Here is a 12,900-nt window from a genome sequence, read left to right as displayed (position 1 = left end):
GTTCCAAATCTGCATTTTTGGATGGAAAAAAGTCCTGCAGACAGGACTTCGTACAGCATTACAATGTATAGGCTCCAGTGAGTTGAAATTAGTTATCACTGAAGTCCTATGAGACATCTTGATTTTTAAACATTAAAACCATTTAAAAACAGGAATCCGAAGTCTACCTCGGTACCAGCTGGTACCTCAGTACCAAAGCAGACTTTGGATCAAAGTTTTAAAATGGTTTTCAAGTAAAAAAAATGCTGGACAAATCTCCATACAGCATTCAAATGAAGTATTGAGCAAATCTACTTCGGATCTATGATCCGAAGCTCTATTTGCTCAACACTAGTCACCAGCCATATCTTCCGTTAGAAACTGTGGCAGTTACAGGGATCATGCCCCCCTGAGCTGCCAGCCTGAAGAGAATCTGACAGAGCAATTGGAGCAATGTGAGGTACAGGGCTGGTTCTAGCTTTGTTAGAAAGAGATTGTCAGGTATTATATGATGGTACAGAGAAACAGTGAGGAACCTTAATACCGGGACAACCATTTAATATCGAAATTATCCACCAAGAAGAACTACACTAAGCAAAAAAATAAAATCGCAGTGTCCTGCAAACTTCGTAATAAAGAAAAGAACCTATCAAGAATCCCGGATTGAGTGACGCACCGCCCCGCCAGAATCACGTGGGACGCAACAAGATAAAGCAAGAGACCACGTGCAGGACAAAGCAACACAAAAACCGTAGAGGAGTGGTAAGGTACTCAAATCTCTCATAGGAGCTAAATATAGACTACTAAGTTATATTATAATATATAGATATATATACCTGCAATCTAGCTGTTTCCTCCCCACAAAGTGGGAACATTTATGACTGGAATCCTACTGAACATCAAGTCATAATTAAGTTGACGTCAACATTAAACGTCTTGTTCAAGTGACATTCTTGATTCATACACGTCCACATGATATTTTACTTTTTTTGTTCTGGACAATATTTCAGTGCACTGAATTTTTATACCCATTGGTCTTTTTTGAATTTTAAACACTTTTATGCACATTGATGTATTTACAATCTCTTGTATATTTAGATAATATTGTTTATCTTTATATTCAGCTATCACTGAACACTCTATACATTCTACTTGCTTACAGCACTTATTATATCCAGCCTTCTTGTACCACTTAAGTGTAGTCAACACTACATGTACCCAGTTTTAGTAGTATATACACTCAGCCTGTACATTATACCTTGATATCAACCACGCAACCATTTCATCAGTCTATCAAATTGTTTTTATACCAAGAATATAATTAAATACGTTTTTAAACCTAATAACCTATTCCAATATATACCAGATGAGAGTGTGCCATCACAACTATATTTTTCCAATTTACTGTCCACACGGTTTCTAGGTGTACCGGTGTATGTCTATCCACATTGCACAGTCAGTGAGCCACTAAATTGCCTCATTTTTTAACAGGTATTATATGATGTCTGATCAGTCATGGCATAACCCCTTTAATTCAACACTGCTCCCTCTGAACTGAATGGGAGCAGCACTGCAGTAACCAGTTCTGTACACTACATAATACATGGAAATGTGTATTTATGGTGTCAACTTCGACGCTGCTTTGGAACAGCTGATTATTTGGGGTGTACAGTGCTGGACCACTGCCAATTAGATACTGACAGTGCCTGTGCATTGGGGACTGCAAATTGTGGTCCCAATGCACGGCGCAGGCAGCACAAGTTCATGTGCATGAACCCTTATGGAGTCGCAGGCCAAGCATGTGCCCTGATGCTCCATTCATTCTCTATTGGGACTGCCAGAGACAGCCAAGTACAGAACTTGCCTATTTCCCGTGTCCCATAGAGAAAAGGAATGGGGGGCAGCAAGGAGCATGGTCACCATCAGGTGGGGGGGACTGGACCCTGTTCTCAGGATCGGTGGGAACTGTGGATAGGGGATAATTAAACTCCAGCAATACACAGCTTGAAGTGAATGGGAGCAGCTCCATCCACTACACAATAAACTAAGCCTTGTACTTATAGCACCAACTTCCAGCGCTACTTTGCAACAGCTGATCGGTGGAGATGCAGGGTGTCAAGCTCTGGAGGATAAGATATTGATAGCCTATCCAGAGGGCCAAACCCTTTAAAGTTAATAATCACATTTTTTGGAAGACTAGAAAATCCCCTTTAAGAACCAGAATAGAAGCTTCAGACACATCCCTCTCATATGAATAAGGACTCATTCAGACGGCCGTATGCTGTCCGCAAAAATGCGGATCCGTTTTTTTGCAGACAGTTTAGCATGTCCGTAAAAAAACGGATAGCATTCAGTATTTTTGTGGACCCATAGACTTCAATGGGGCCATGTCCTGATTTTCACGGACAAGTATAGGACATGTTTAATTTGTTTTGCGGAACCGTGGAATAGAAAAGGGCCCCATAGAAGTGAATGGGTCAGCATCTAATCCACAAAAAAAGGATACGCATTTTTGCAGATAGCATACGGTTGTCTGAATGAGGCCGAATGCACACGGCCGTGTTCCGCGGTATGCCGGGCGGGATTCCTGTTCAGAGCAGGAGCGCACGGCGTCATTGGTTGCTATGACGCCGTGCGCTTCATGCCGCCCCTGCACTACAGTAATACACTATACGAGTGTATTACTGTACAGCAGCGGCTGCATGAAGCGCACGGCGTCATAGCAACCAATGACTCCGTGCGCTCCTGCTCTGAACAGGAATCCCGCCCGGCATACCACGATGTGCATTCGGCCTAAGGCAGTATTCATACAGTGTAGTATCAGTTCCAATCCACTACGGCAGAAAATTTTTCTTTAGTGCATTTTTTTTATACATTCTTATAGAACAGAAAACGACAATGATTCACTTCTTTGAGAAATGTAAGGCCATAACATCACAATCATGACTACTAGTTTAGGATCCTTTATAATCAAGCATTCTCTCTTTTCATCGATATGTACACGACGGCCAAGGTACACAGGCAGGTTAGATTCATGGACCATAGTAACCAAGCTAGATCTGCTGGGTAAAACCATACATCCTCACTGTATAAAGCTGATTTATGGTTCCTTACCTTTGGAAAGGATTTTGGCAATCGACTGAGCCAATGAAGGCTTTTCTGCTACCATAAGCACAGTCTTCATTCTCAAGGGCAAGTCGCTTCCCCGCCTTTTATTGGTTAGTTTGGTTTAATAGATATCTAAAGATCCTTAGGAACAAAAACAGATTAAAATTACAAACCTAGTACATACAAATAAGGGAATGTCAGCTCATTAATAGACCGTCCACAGCTAACAGCAGTCGCTCTTTCTTTTAGATTCTGTAATGAAAATCAAAGCTACTGTACTTTACAAAGAATAAGCTAGATGGCCAGGATAAGACAGCAGTTTTAGTCCATCCGATTCTCTGCAGATTTGCCGGGTTGCGGCTGGATCTCTACCGGTTCCTGTTATAGTAAATGGGGTCAGCGGACATTCAGGCAGTGTCCAGCAATGCCGTATCATACAGAGAGAACCAACAGACCGTTCCCTGCCTGACCTCTCAATTGCTAGTGTCAAACTAGCCTTAGGCTACTTTCACACTTGTGGCAGAGTGATCCGGCAAGCAGTTCCATCGCCGGAACTGCCTGCCGGATCCGGCAAAACGTACGCCAACTGATGGCATTTGTAAGACTGATCATTGCCTGATTATTGAAATGCCGGATCCGTCTTTCCGGTGTCATCCGGAAAAACTGATCTGGTGTGTGTGTGTATATATATATATATATATATATATATATATATAATTATTTTTTTTTCCACCTTTTTTTTCGGTCTGTGTGACTGATCCGGCATTGCAGTATTTTTAATGCCGGATCCGGCACTAATACATTCCTACGGAAAAAAATTGGCATTCAGGCAAGTGTTCCGTTTTTTTGTCCGGAGATAAAACTGTAGCATGTTGCGGTTTTTTCTCTGTCCTGATCAGTCAAAAAGACTGAACGGAAGACATCCTGATGCATCCTGAATGGATTGCTCTCCAGTCAGAATACATGAGGATAAAACTGTTCAGTTATTTTCCGGTATAGAGCCACTAGGATGGAACTCTATGCCGGAAAAGAAAAATGCAAGTGTGAAAGTGCCCTTAGAAAGTTATTATCATGTACTATATGTCTGATTTTAATTTTAACATCAATCATGGAATAACCCCTTTAAGGCAGGGCAAGTTGAATACATTTTGCCTACAATTACGCACTCTAAGAAACTATTAGAACAGGAAACTACTATCTGCTATTAATTTTTTTTTTAGCTCACAGAGGATTGTCTAGACTTAGAATCCTACAATTGACACAACGGTACCGAACCGCTGCTGAGCAGGAACTAGTCAGTATAGGCGTTCAGCCTCTCAGTGCAAACAAAGATGTTTTCATTCACTGGCAGCATGCAGAGAAACTGAAACGCAGTGAAGGACACTCTAAAAATGTGTAAAATTAGAACGTGTACAAGGTGTGAAAACTGGCTTGCACTTTTCATCAGATTCAGGAAGCAGCTAAAGAAAGGTTTGTGAGGCTGGTGTGAAAAGCTACATCTTGAAATATACCACTTTTCATACTGAAAGTTTCCCAACTGTTTCATAAATGTGTTGTTAGTTTTCAATTCTGTCAGCCACCCGTTTTCCAACTTTAAAAAGAATAAAAAATTCTGAATAGCAGGACGCACAGCGGACTCTTAAAAGGCACAATGCCTTGCATCTCTTTATTTAGCCATTACAGCAGAAATAATACATAGCTTTCTGTCCATCTCAAATGGCTTGATCAAGGGCCACTAAGGCTAACTCACTGATATATAATATGTACTTCTGCTGCACTGATGGATCAAGTCACAATTTTTCATCCAGAATGCAGAGGACACCATAGCTGCAGGGTGCCTGCTGGTTCACACAGCAGACACCCGGGTTTAATGTCTGCCATTGGCGATAATGCCGATTACGGACATTTATCCCCTCAGATGCCATGGTCAAATGTGACCACAGCATCTGAGAGCTGAAAAACCTGGAAGCATGTGCTCCCGGAGCTCGACCACCTTCTCGTCATTGAGATCGGGGAAGGTTTTCCTTAGCAGGAATAGGCCAAATATATAAAAGGCTTCCAGGCCTATTAATGGTAGGGTTGTTTCAATACCAAAATTTAGATTCTGTTTTGATACCATAAAAAAGTTTTGCGATACTCGATACCACGCAGAAAAAAAAATGCGCCAAAAAAAGCAGCGTGCATTCCGTATTTTATGGAACGTCTGGACCATAATCGAACAGTCCTATCATATTTTTTGGGGGGACAAGGCGACAAAAAAAAAAAGGCGAATCACGCATTTTTTTTTTCTTTTACGGCGTTCACCACATAGGAGATACTTTTTTATATTTTAATAGTTTATTTAAAGGGGTTGTCCGGGTTCAGAGCTGAACCCAGACATACCTTTATTTTCACCCCGGCGGCATCCCTAAGCCTAGCATCGGAGCATCTCATGCTCCGATGCGCTCCCTTGCCCTGTGCTAAATCGCGCAGGGCACAGGCTCTTTTGTTTTCAATAACACACTGCCGGGCGGTAACTTCCGCCCGGCAGTGTGTTCTGTGACGTCACCGGCTCTGAGGGGCGGGCTTTAGCTCTGCCCTAGCCATTTTACTGGCTAGGGCAGAGCTAAATCCCGCCCTTCAGTGCCGGTGACGTCACCGGGGTTCCTGTCAGCCCCATGGAGAGCCCCGGTACGTCACCGGATCTCCTAAAAATGCCTTTGCCCTGCGCGATTTAGCGCAGGGCAAAGGAGAACATCGGAGCATGAACTGCTCCGATGCTCATGTCAGGGGGGCTGCCGGGGTGAAAATGGAGGGATGTCCGGGTTCAGCTCTGAACCCGGACAACCCCTTTAATAACTATTTCCCCCCTTAGGGGCTAGAACCTGGGATTGTCTATTCACCCTGATAGAGCTCTATTAGGGTGAATAGGACTTCCCACTCTCCCTGCTGCCCTGTCCATAGTACACACAGCATCAGGGAGATTACCATGGCAGCTAGGGCTTCAGTAGCGTCATGGCTGCCATGGTAACCGATCGGAGCCCCAGGATTACACCGCTGGGGTTCCGATCAGAAGCTGCCACTTCCACCAACACTGCCACCAATGATTTTAATACTGGGGGGGGGGTGCACTGCACTGCGCTAATGATTTTAATACGGGGGGGGGGGGGGGCCCCACTGCGCCACCAATGATATTTAACGTTTAATATACAAAAACAGCCGGTGGCAGAAACACATTGCCGGCATCCGACCACTGACAGGGCGCTGCAATCAGCGGCACCTGAGGGATTAATTGCCGCAGATCGCAGCGCCCTGTCAGAGGCAGGGTGCCGGCAATGTGTTTCTGCCGCCGCCTGCATTTGTAATGTATTAAACGTTATCATTGGTGGCGCAGTGGCCACAGCCCCTCCCCTCCTCCGCCCTCTGCGCTCTCATTGGAGGCAGTAGCACAGGGGGAGGGAGAGACTGCTTCCTCCTTCCCTGCGCTGCTGAGAGCAGTGCAAAACATTCTCTGATACTAGGCTGTACAGTAGCACAGCCTAGTATCGATAAAAGACAAATCCCAGCATCATATCGATACCGAGCTAAAAGTATTGATTGGGTATCGAACGTTCGATACCTGAAACAATCCTAATTATTGGTATATTAAAATGTTGGCCTGCAGGTGGAAGCACTAAATTGGAATATACAGAATTTTCTATTCAGTATATTTAATGGAATAAATTCCATTACTGAACAGAAATGGCAATCTGATAATTGCATGTTAGGTCCTTGGGGGCTTTAAAAAAAAAAAAAAAAAATCCCCAACAAAAAAATTATAAATAAATATAGGCATTGCTGCGTCTAAACACACTTGTAATACTAAAATCTAAATGGTCGATTTATTGTTTTTTCCACTCTCCAAAATGGTATAAATGAAAAGTACAGATCACCACGCAAAAAAATAAATAAAAATAAAATGATCCCTCACACAGCTCTGCAGACATAACTATATTCTTAAGTATTAAAACACAAGAAAAACAATATACCAGTATATGTTGTATCGCTGTAATCTGACCTGGAGAATGAAGGTAACAGGTCAGTTTTATCACATAGGAAAGGCCATTAAAAACAAAACCTATAAAACTATTGTGGAATTGCATTTTCTTTCCAATGCCACCCCATTTGGAATTTTATATCGGGTCCCAACTACATGGTATGTAATACTACATGGTGCCAGTACAGAGGATAACTTATTCCACCAAAAAACAAGCCCTCATGCAGCTATGTAAATGGCAAAATAAAAAAGTTATGGCCCAGGAAAGGCAGGGAGTGAAAAAAAACTCAAACTGAAAATCCGCCAGGTAATGAAGTGATTACATTTACTATTTGTTATATTCTATTATACACATTTAGGTACAAAATATATTATCTTGTTCAGGCCGCTTTCACACTTGCGTTGTCCGGAACCGGCGTGTACTCCACTTGCCGGAATTACACGCCGGATCTGGAAAAACGCAAGTGAACTGAAAGCATTTGAAGACGGATCCGTCTTCAAAATGCGTTCAGTGTTACTATGGCAGCCAGGACGCTATTAAAGTCCTGGTTGCCATAGTTGTAGCGGGGAGCGGGGGAGCAGTATACTTACCGTCCGTGCGGCTCCCGGGGCGCTCCAGAATGACGTCAGAGCGCCCCATGCGCATGGATGACGTGCCATGCGATCACGTGATCCAAGCGCTTGGGGCGCCCTGACGTCACTCTGGAGCGCCCGGGGAGCCGCACGGACGGCAAGTATACTGCTCCCCGCTCCCCGCTCCCCACTACACTTTACTATGGCTGCCAGGACTTTAGCGTCCCGGCAGCCATGGTAACCATTGAGAAAAAGCTAAACATCAAATACAGCAATGCGCCGAAACGACGTTTAGCTTAAGGCCGGATCCGGATCAACACCTTTCAATGGGCATTAATTCCGGATCCGGCCTTGCAGCAAGTCTTCAGAATTTTTGGCCGGAGCAAAAAGCGCAGCATGCTGCGGTATTTTCTCCGGCCAAAAAAACGTTCCGGTCCGGAACTGAAGACATCCTGATGCATCCTGAATGGATTTCATTCCATTCAGAATGTATTAGGATAAAACTGATCAGGATTCTTCCGGCATAGAGTCCCGACGACGGAACTCTATGCCGGAAGAAAAGAACGCAGGTGTGAAAGAGCCCTCAGATTGAATGCTTTTAAAGGGGTTTTCCAAAACTTTTATAATAATGACCTGTCTTCTGGATTGGTAGGGGTCCCCCACCGATCAGATGTTTTCTGGCACCGGTGCTTTCACACTAGCGTTTTTCTTTTCCGACATAGAGTTCCGTAACAGGGGCTCTATACCGGAGAAGAACTGATCAGGCACATCCCCATGCATTCTGAATGGAGAGTAATCTGTTCAGGATGCATCAGGATTTCTTTAGTTCAGTCGTTTTGACTGATCAAGCAAAAGATAAAACCGTAGCATGCTACGGTTTTATCTCTGGCAAAAAAAAAACTGAAGACTTGCCTGAATGCCGGATCCGGCATTTTTCCCAATAGGAATGTATTAGTGCCGGGTACGGCATTCAAAATACCGGAATGCCGGATCCGTCCTTCCGGCCTGCGCATGCGTAGACCGGTAAAAATGTGAAAAAAAATACAAGACTGATCCGTCTGTCTGCATGACAAGCGGAGAGACAGATCCGTTCTTGCAATGCATTTGTGAGACGGATCCGCATCCGGATCCGTCTCTCAAATGCCTTCAGTCACATCCAAATCGGCTGATCCGGCGGGCAGTTCCGACGACTGAACTGCCCACCGGATCACACTGCCGCAAGTGTGAAAGTAGCCTAAGTCTTCTCCAGCTTTCCCTAGGCCGTGTGATGTCACTTTCATCGGTCACATGGCAAAAGCACAGCTCAGTCTCACTGAAGTGAACAGCCGCTATCCAATGCACGGCACGGTGCTAGGTGGAGCTGAGAAAAGGCAGCGACACTACTGTGAGCGCCAGTACTTTCTCAAACAGCTGATCAGCAGGGGTCCCGGGTTTCGGATCCCCCTGATCAGATACTGATGACCTACCCAGAGTATAAAAATCTCGGAAAACAGCTTTGATGCTTTATTGAAGGGGTTGGCCACTATTATTTTAAGGTTATATTAATAACTGCATATACTTCTTTTTTAATACCTGCCTTTCAAGAAGCATAACTTTTCTTTTATCTTTTTATTCAAACAGCCACATGATGTACCACTGAAGTCTATGCTAAAATTGCTGTGTTCCTATTAAGCCCTGCCTGGACTTTACTATGGGAAGTATGACAGCCTTCCCAGGCCCCAGGTTGTCATAGCCACCAAACGGCTTCAACGTTGTTGTTGCAGGGGTTAATGTAGCAGAAAGCAGCTCGCTCCAGGTTAATGGCCACTCAGATGCCTTGATGGAAAAAAAGGATAGGCCATCAATATTAAAATCCTTGAACACCCATTTTTATATTGATGACCTATCCTCGGGATAGATTATCATTATCAGATCGGCGGGGGCTGACTGCCGGTACTCTTGCCGATCAGCTGATGGAAGAGACAGCAGCGCTTGTATGCGCTCTGTTGACCCGCTCGCTGTCGCAACTGCCGAGGCAAGCACGTGTCATTACAGCTCCTCGTCCCATTCACTTTGATGGAATGGTTCCTTATTCAGGCGAATAGGACGGAGCCACCCCATTGAAGTGAACCGATAATGATGACCTACAAGATTCATGTGCGTTTCTGCAGCATATCCGCACCAAAATCAAAAATTTCTAACAACGGTTTTTGGTTTGGATTTTATGCGGTTTTTCCACAGATCTCACCCGTCACTGGAAAATGGTGAAATCCGCAGCTAAAACCGCAAACATAATTCACATGCTGCGGATTTGGAAATCCTCACGGCAGGTCAATTCCCCACACGGAAACTTTATAAATTAGAAATCATGTCCTATTCTTGTCCATTTTGCGGACAAGAATAGGCATTTCTAAAAGGGCCGCCCGTTCCGTAAATTGCAATTTGCGGACCGCAAAACATGGCACGTTCATGTGGCCTAATACGGCACCAGCAAAGTATATGAGATTACACAAAACTCATGTACACGTTGCTTTTTTTCTTCAGTGCGGAAATGGACCTTCTGTGTGGATTCTGAACTCCTCAGCAGTGATGGCCAGTTCGCAGTGTTCGCCAAACACATGCGATCTGCCATCTTTATTCCCAAGTCCGGCGATGCAGAGGTAATGTGCCTGCGCGGCTCTGAAACACATGCGGTCACCGGGAGCAGGCAGTTCCGAGAACAACCCGATGAAGGCTGGTCTCGGCATGTGTTTCAGAGCCGCGCAGGCACAGGTAAGGACTTACCTCTGCATCGCCGGACTTGGGAATAAAGATGGCAGATCGCATGTGTTCGGCGAACACTGCGAACTGGCCATCACTGCTCCTCAGCATGTCTGTTCTCTGTGCAGTTCTTTTGTGCAGATTTCACCCTTCCGTCCTAGGGGCTCAATACTGAAAAAAAACTGATCAGTTTTATCCCCATTGCATTCCGTTCAGGATGTCTTCAGTTCAGTCCCTCTTACGTTTTTTGGACGGAGAAAATACCACAGCATGCTGTAGTTTTATCTCCGGCTGGAATGCCGGATCCGGCATTAATTTACATTGAAGTGTATTAGTGCCGGCATTAAGTGTTCCGGCAAAATTGATCCGGCTTTTTGTCTTTAAAAACCCTTTAAAGACATTTAAAAATGCAAAAAATAAATATCAGATCATTTTTTCCGGATGACACAGGAGACACGGATCCAGTATTAAACTGCCTGCCAGAATCCTCTGCGGCAGGTGTGAAAGTACCCTAACACACGCAGGTTTTTATGTGATTTGGTGCCGATTCTGTTTTTAAACCTGCACCCGTGTGGTGGTGGTCACAGGCTGCATTCACACACGTTTTTTCTCCCAGGCTGTGAGCTCTGCGCTGCGATTGGCCGGCGCTACAGCCGGTGAGAAGGAGACGCCTAAGAGAACAAGGGCAGTCTCCTCCTACTACAACCAAGTGACCAAACATAGCGGAGGGCATAGCGGGAGAACGGAGCGGCGCCCGGGGATAATAGTAAGTGCAGTGAGATCCCCGGGCGCCGCTGTATATGTCATGATACTTAGTTCACAATGTTTGGACCGATGAAAGGTCCTCTTTAACATCACCTTTTCTCCAGGAAAAAAAATCTCATGAAAACTGTTTGTTTGCAGATAATGTGAGAAAACTGTAAAAAAATAAAGTATTCTGGTGCTTTTGTTTATTAGGTGGAGTTATTTAGAGCGCAAGAAATCCAGCCGCAGCAATCCCATTCATTTCTAGGGGATCGCCGCTACCCGTGACCAGTGTTGTTGGGAGTTGTAGTCTCGTCTTATACCTCTTCCTCCCTGAAATATCCTGATATCCCATAATACCTGCCCGGACATGCTGGGAGCTGTAGTCGTCTCCTCTATAACCACCTTCCTGAAATATCCTGATATCCCAAAATACCTGCCGGGATATGCTGGGAGCTGTAGTCGTCTCCTCTATAACCACCTTCCTGAAATATCCTGATATCCTAAAATACCTTCCGGGATATGCTGGGAGCTGTAGTCGTCTCCTCTATTACCTCCTCCCTGAAATATCCTGATATCCCATAATACCTGCCGGGATATGCTGGGAGCTGTAGTCGTCTCCTCTATTACCTCCTCCCTGAAATATCCTGATATCCCATAATACCTGCCTGGACATGCTGGGAGCTGTAGTCGTCTCCTCTATTACCTCCTCCCTGAAATATCCTGCTATCCCATAATACCTGCCGGGATATGCTGGGAGTGACAGTCCTCTCCCTTTTACCTCCTCCCTGTAATGCACTCTATCACATTACATGCTGGGAGTTGTAGTCCTCTTTGTCCCCTGATACTGGTATACATTCTGTGTGGTCACCCACTGTCTCAGGTATGTGTGGTGTCCTCCTTTTTGGGGATTATGGAAGTGTTATGTTTTTTGTCTGGAGCGCTTGGCATTTTGCAAAAACACCCAAAACATCATAAAAAATCCAGGTGCTTTAAAAAAAAAAAAAAACAGGCGCACTTATTCTGTAGGCAAAATTCATGTTACATGCAGCATCCCAGAAATGTGTTCTGTCCGCGAAAGGGTTACGGCCGTTTATTGTGGGTGCTGGGTGCGTGTACTTAGCCAGCCTCATCCCTCCACATTGCCCAGACCAGAACCCGAGAAGACAATGGCAGAAGCTTCTATCACCGGGAGATGATTTACCGGAACATGTATATATGATAGCACTGCTGTCAGCCCCTATGTACTATGAGGAGTCAGGAGGCCCCGGCAGCTGTCTTACTTATGTGGCGGCTGGTCCTCACTTTGTGTCTTCCCCTCACATACTTCTCACAGAGCGCAGGGAAGCCGGGACTTTCTTCACAGACAAGGGCGCCGCCATGTTGGACGACATCACTTCCTGGGCCGGCCGTCCATCCGGCGGCTGGCTCCTCACAGGGGAGTGTGTGGGCAGCGGGCGGACAGTGCTGTGTACCCGTACTGTGGGGCTCTGACTGGTGGCCTCCATGGAGACGACCACAAGACATGGTGGGACATGAAGCCCATGGTGACAGCTGCATCTTATGTAGTGATGTTCTGTGAGGTCAATTAATCTTACTTTTGGCAAGGTTTGACTACGCTCATAAGCTAAGCCATTTGTATCCCAAATATGACCCCATTCTTCATACCCCCCAAAAAAAAAAAAAACACTGGACTTCCTAAACAGATACCATACACCCCACCTTAACCCCTTCAGGACCCT

The 12,900-nt window shown here is 45.1% G+C and overlaps 1 protein-coding gene across 1 annotated transcript in view; it reads right to left on the bottom strand.

Annotated features, from left to right (window-relative positions):
• Nucleotides 1–12,561, bottom strand: part of TOP3B (DNA topoisomerase III beta) — a 68,565-nt gene extending 56,004 nt beyond the window's left edge. The window contains exons 1-2 of the mRNA XM_044275552.1: nt 12,442–12,561; nt 3,094–3,228 (exon numbers count right to left, since the gene is read on the bottom strand). Of these exons, the coding sequence (XP_044131487.1) occupies nt 3,094–3,163 (70 nt within the window). The 5' untranslated portion in view covers nt 3,164–3,228; nt 12,442–12,561. The remainder of the gene's footprint in view (nt 1–3,093; nt 3,229–12,441) is intronic.
• Between the last annotated feature and the right edge of the window lie 339 nt (nt 12,562–12,900).

The sequence above is a fragment of the Bufo gargarizans genome, chromosome 1 (genome assembly GCF_014858855.1).
Source record: "Bufo gargarizans isolate SCDJY-AF-19 chromosome 1, ASM1485885v1, whole genome shotgun sequence".
NCBI lineage: Eukaryota > Metazoa > Chordata > Amphibia > Anura > Bufonidae > Bufo > Bufo gargarizans.
Note: the sequence above shows the minus strand (reverse complement) of the source record. Positions and strands in the feature narration are given on the sequence as shown.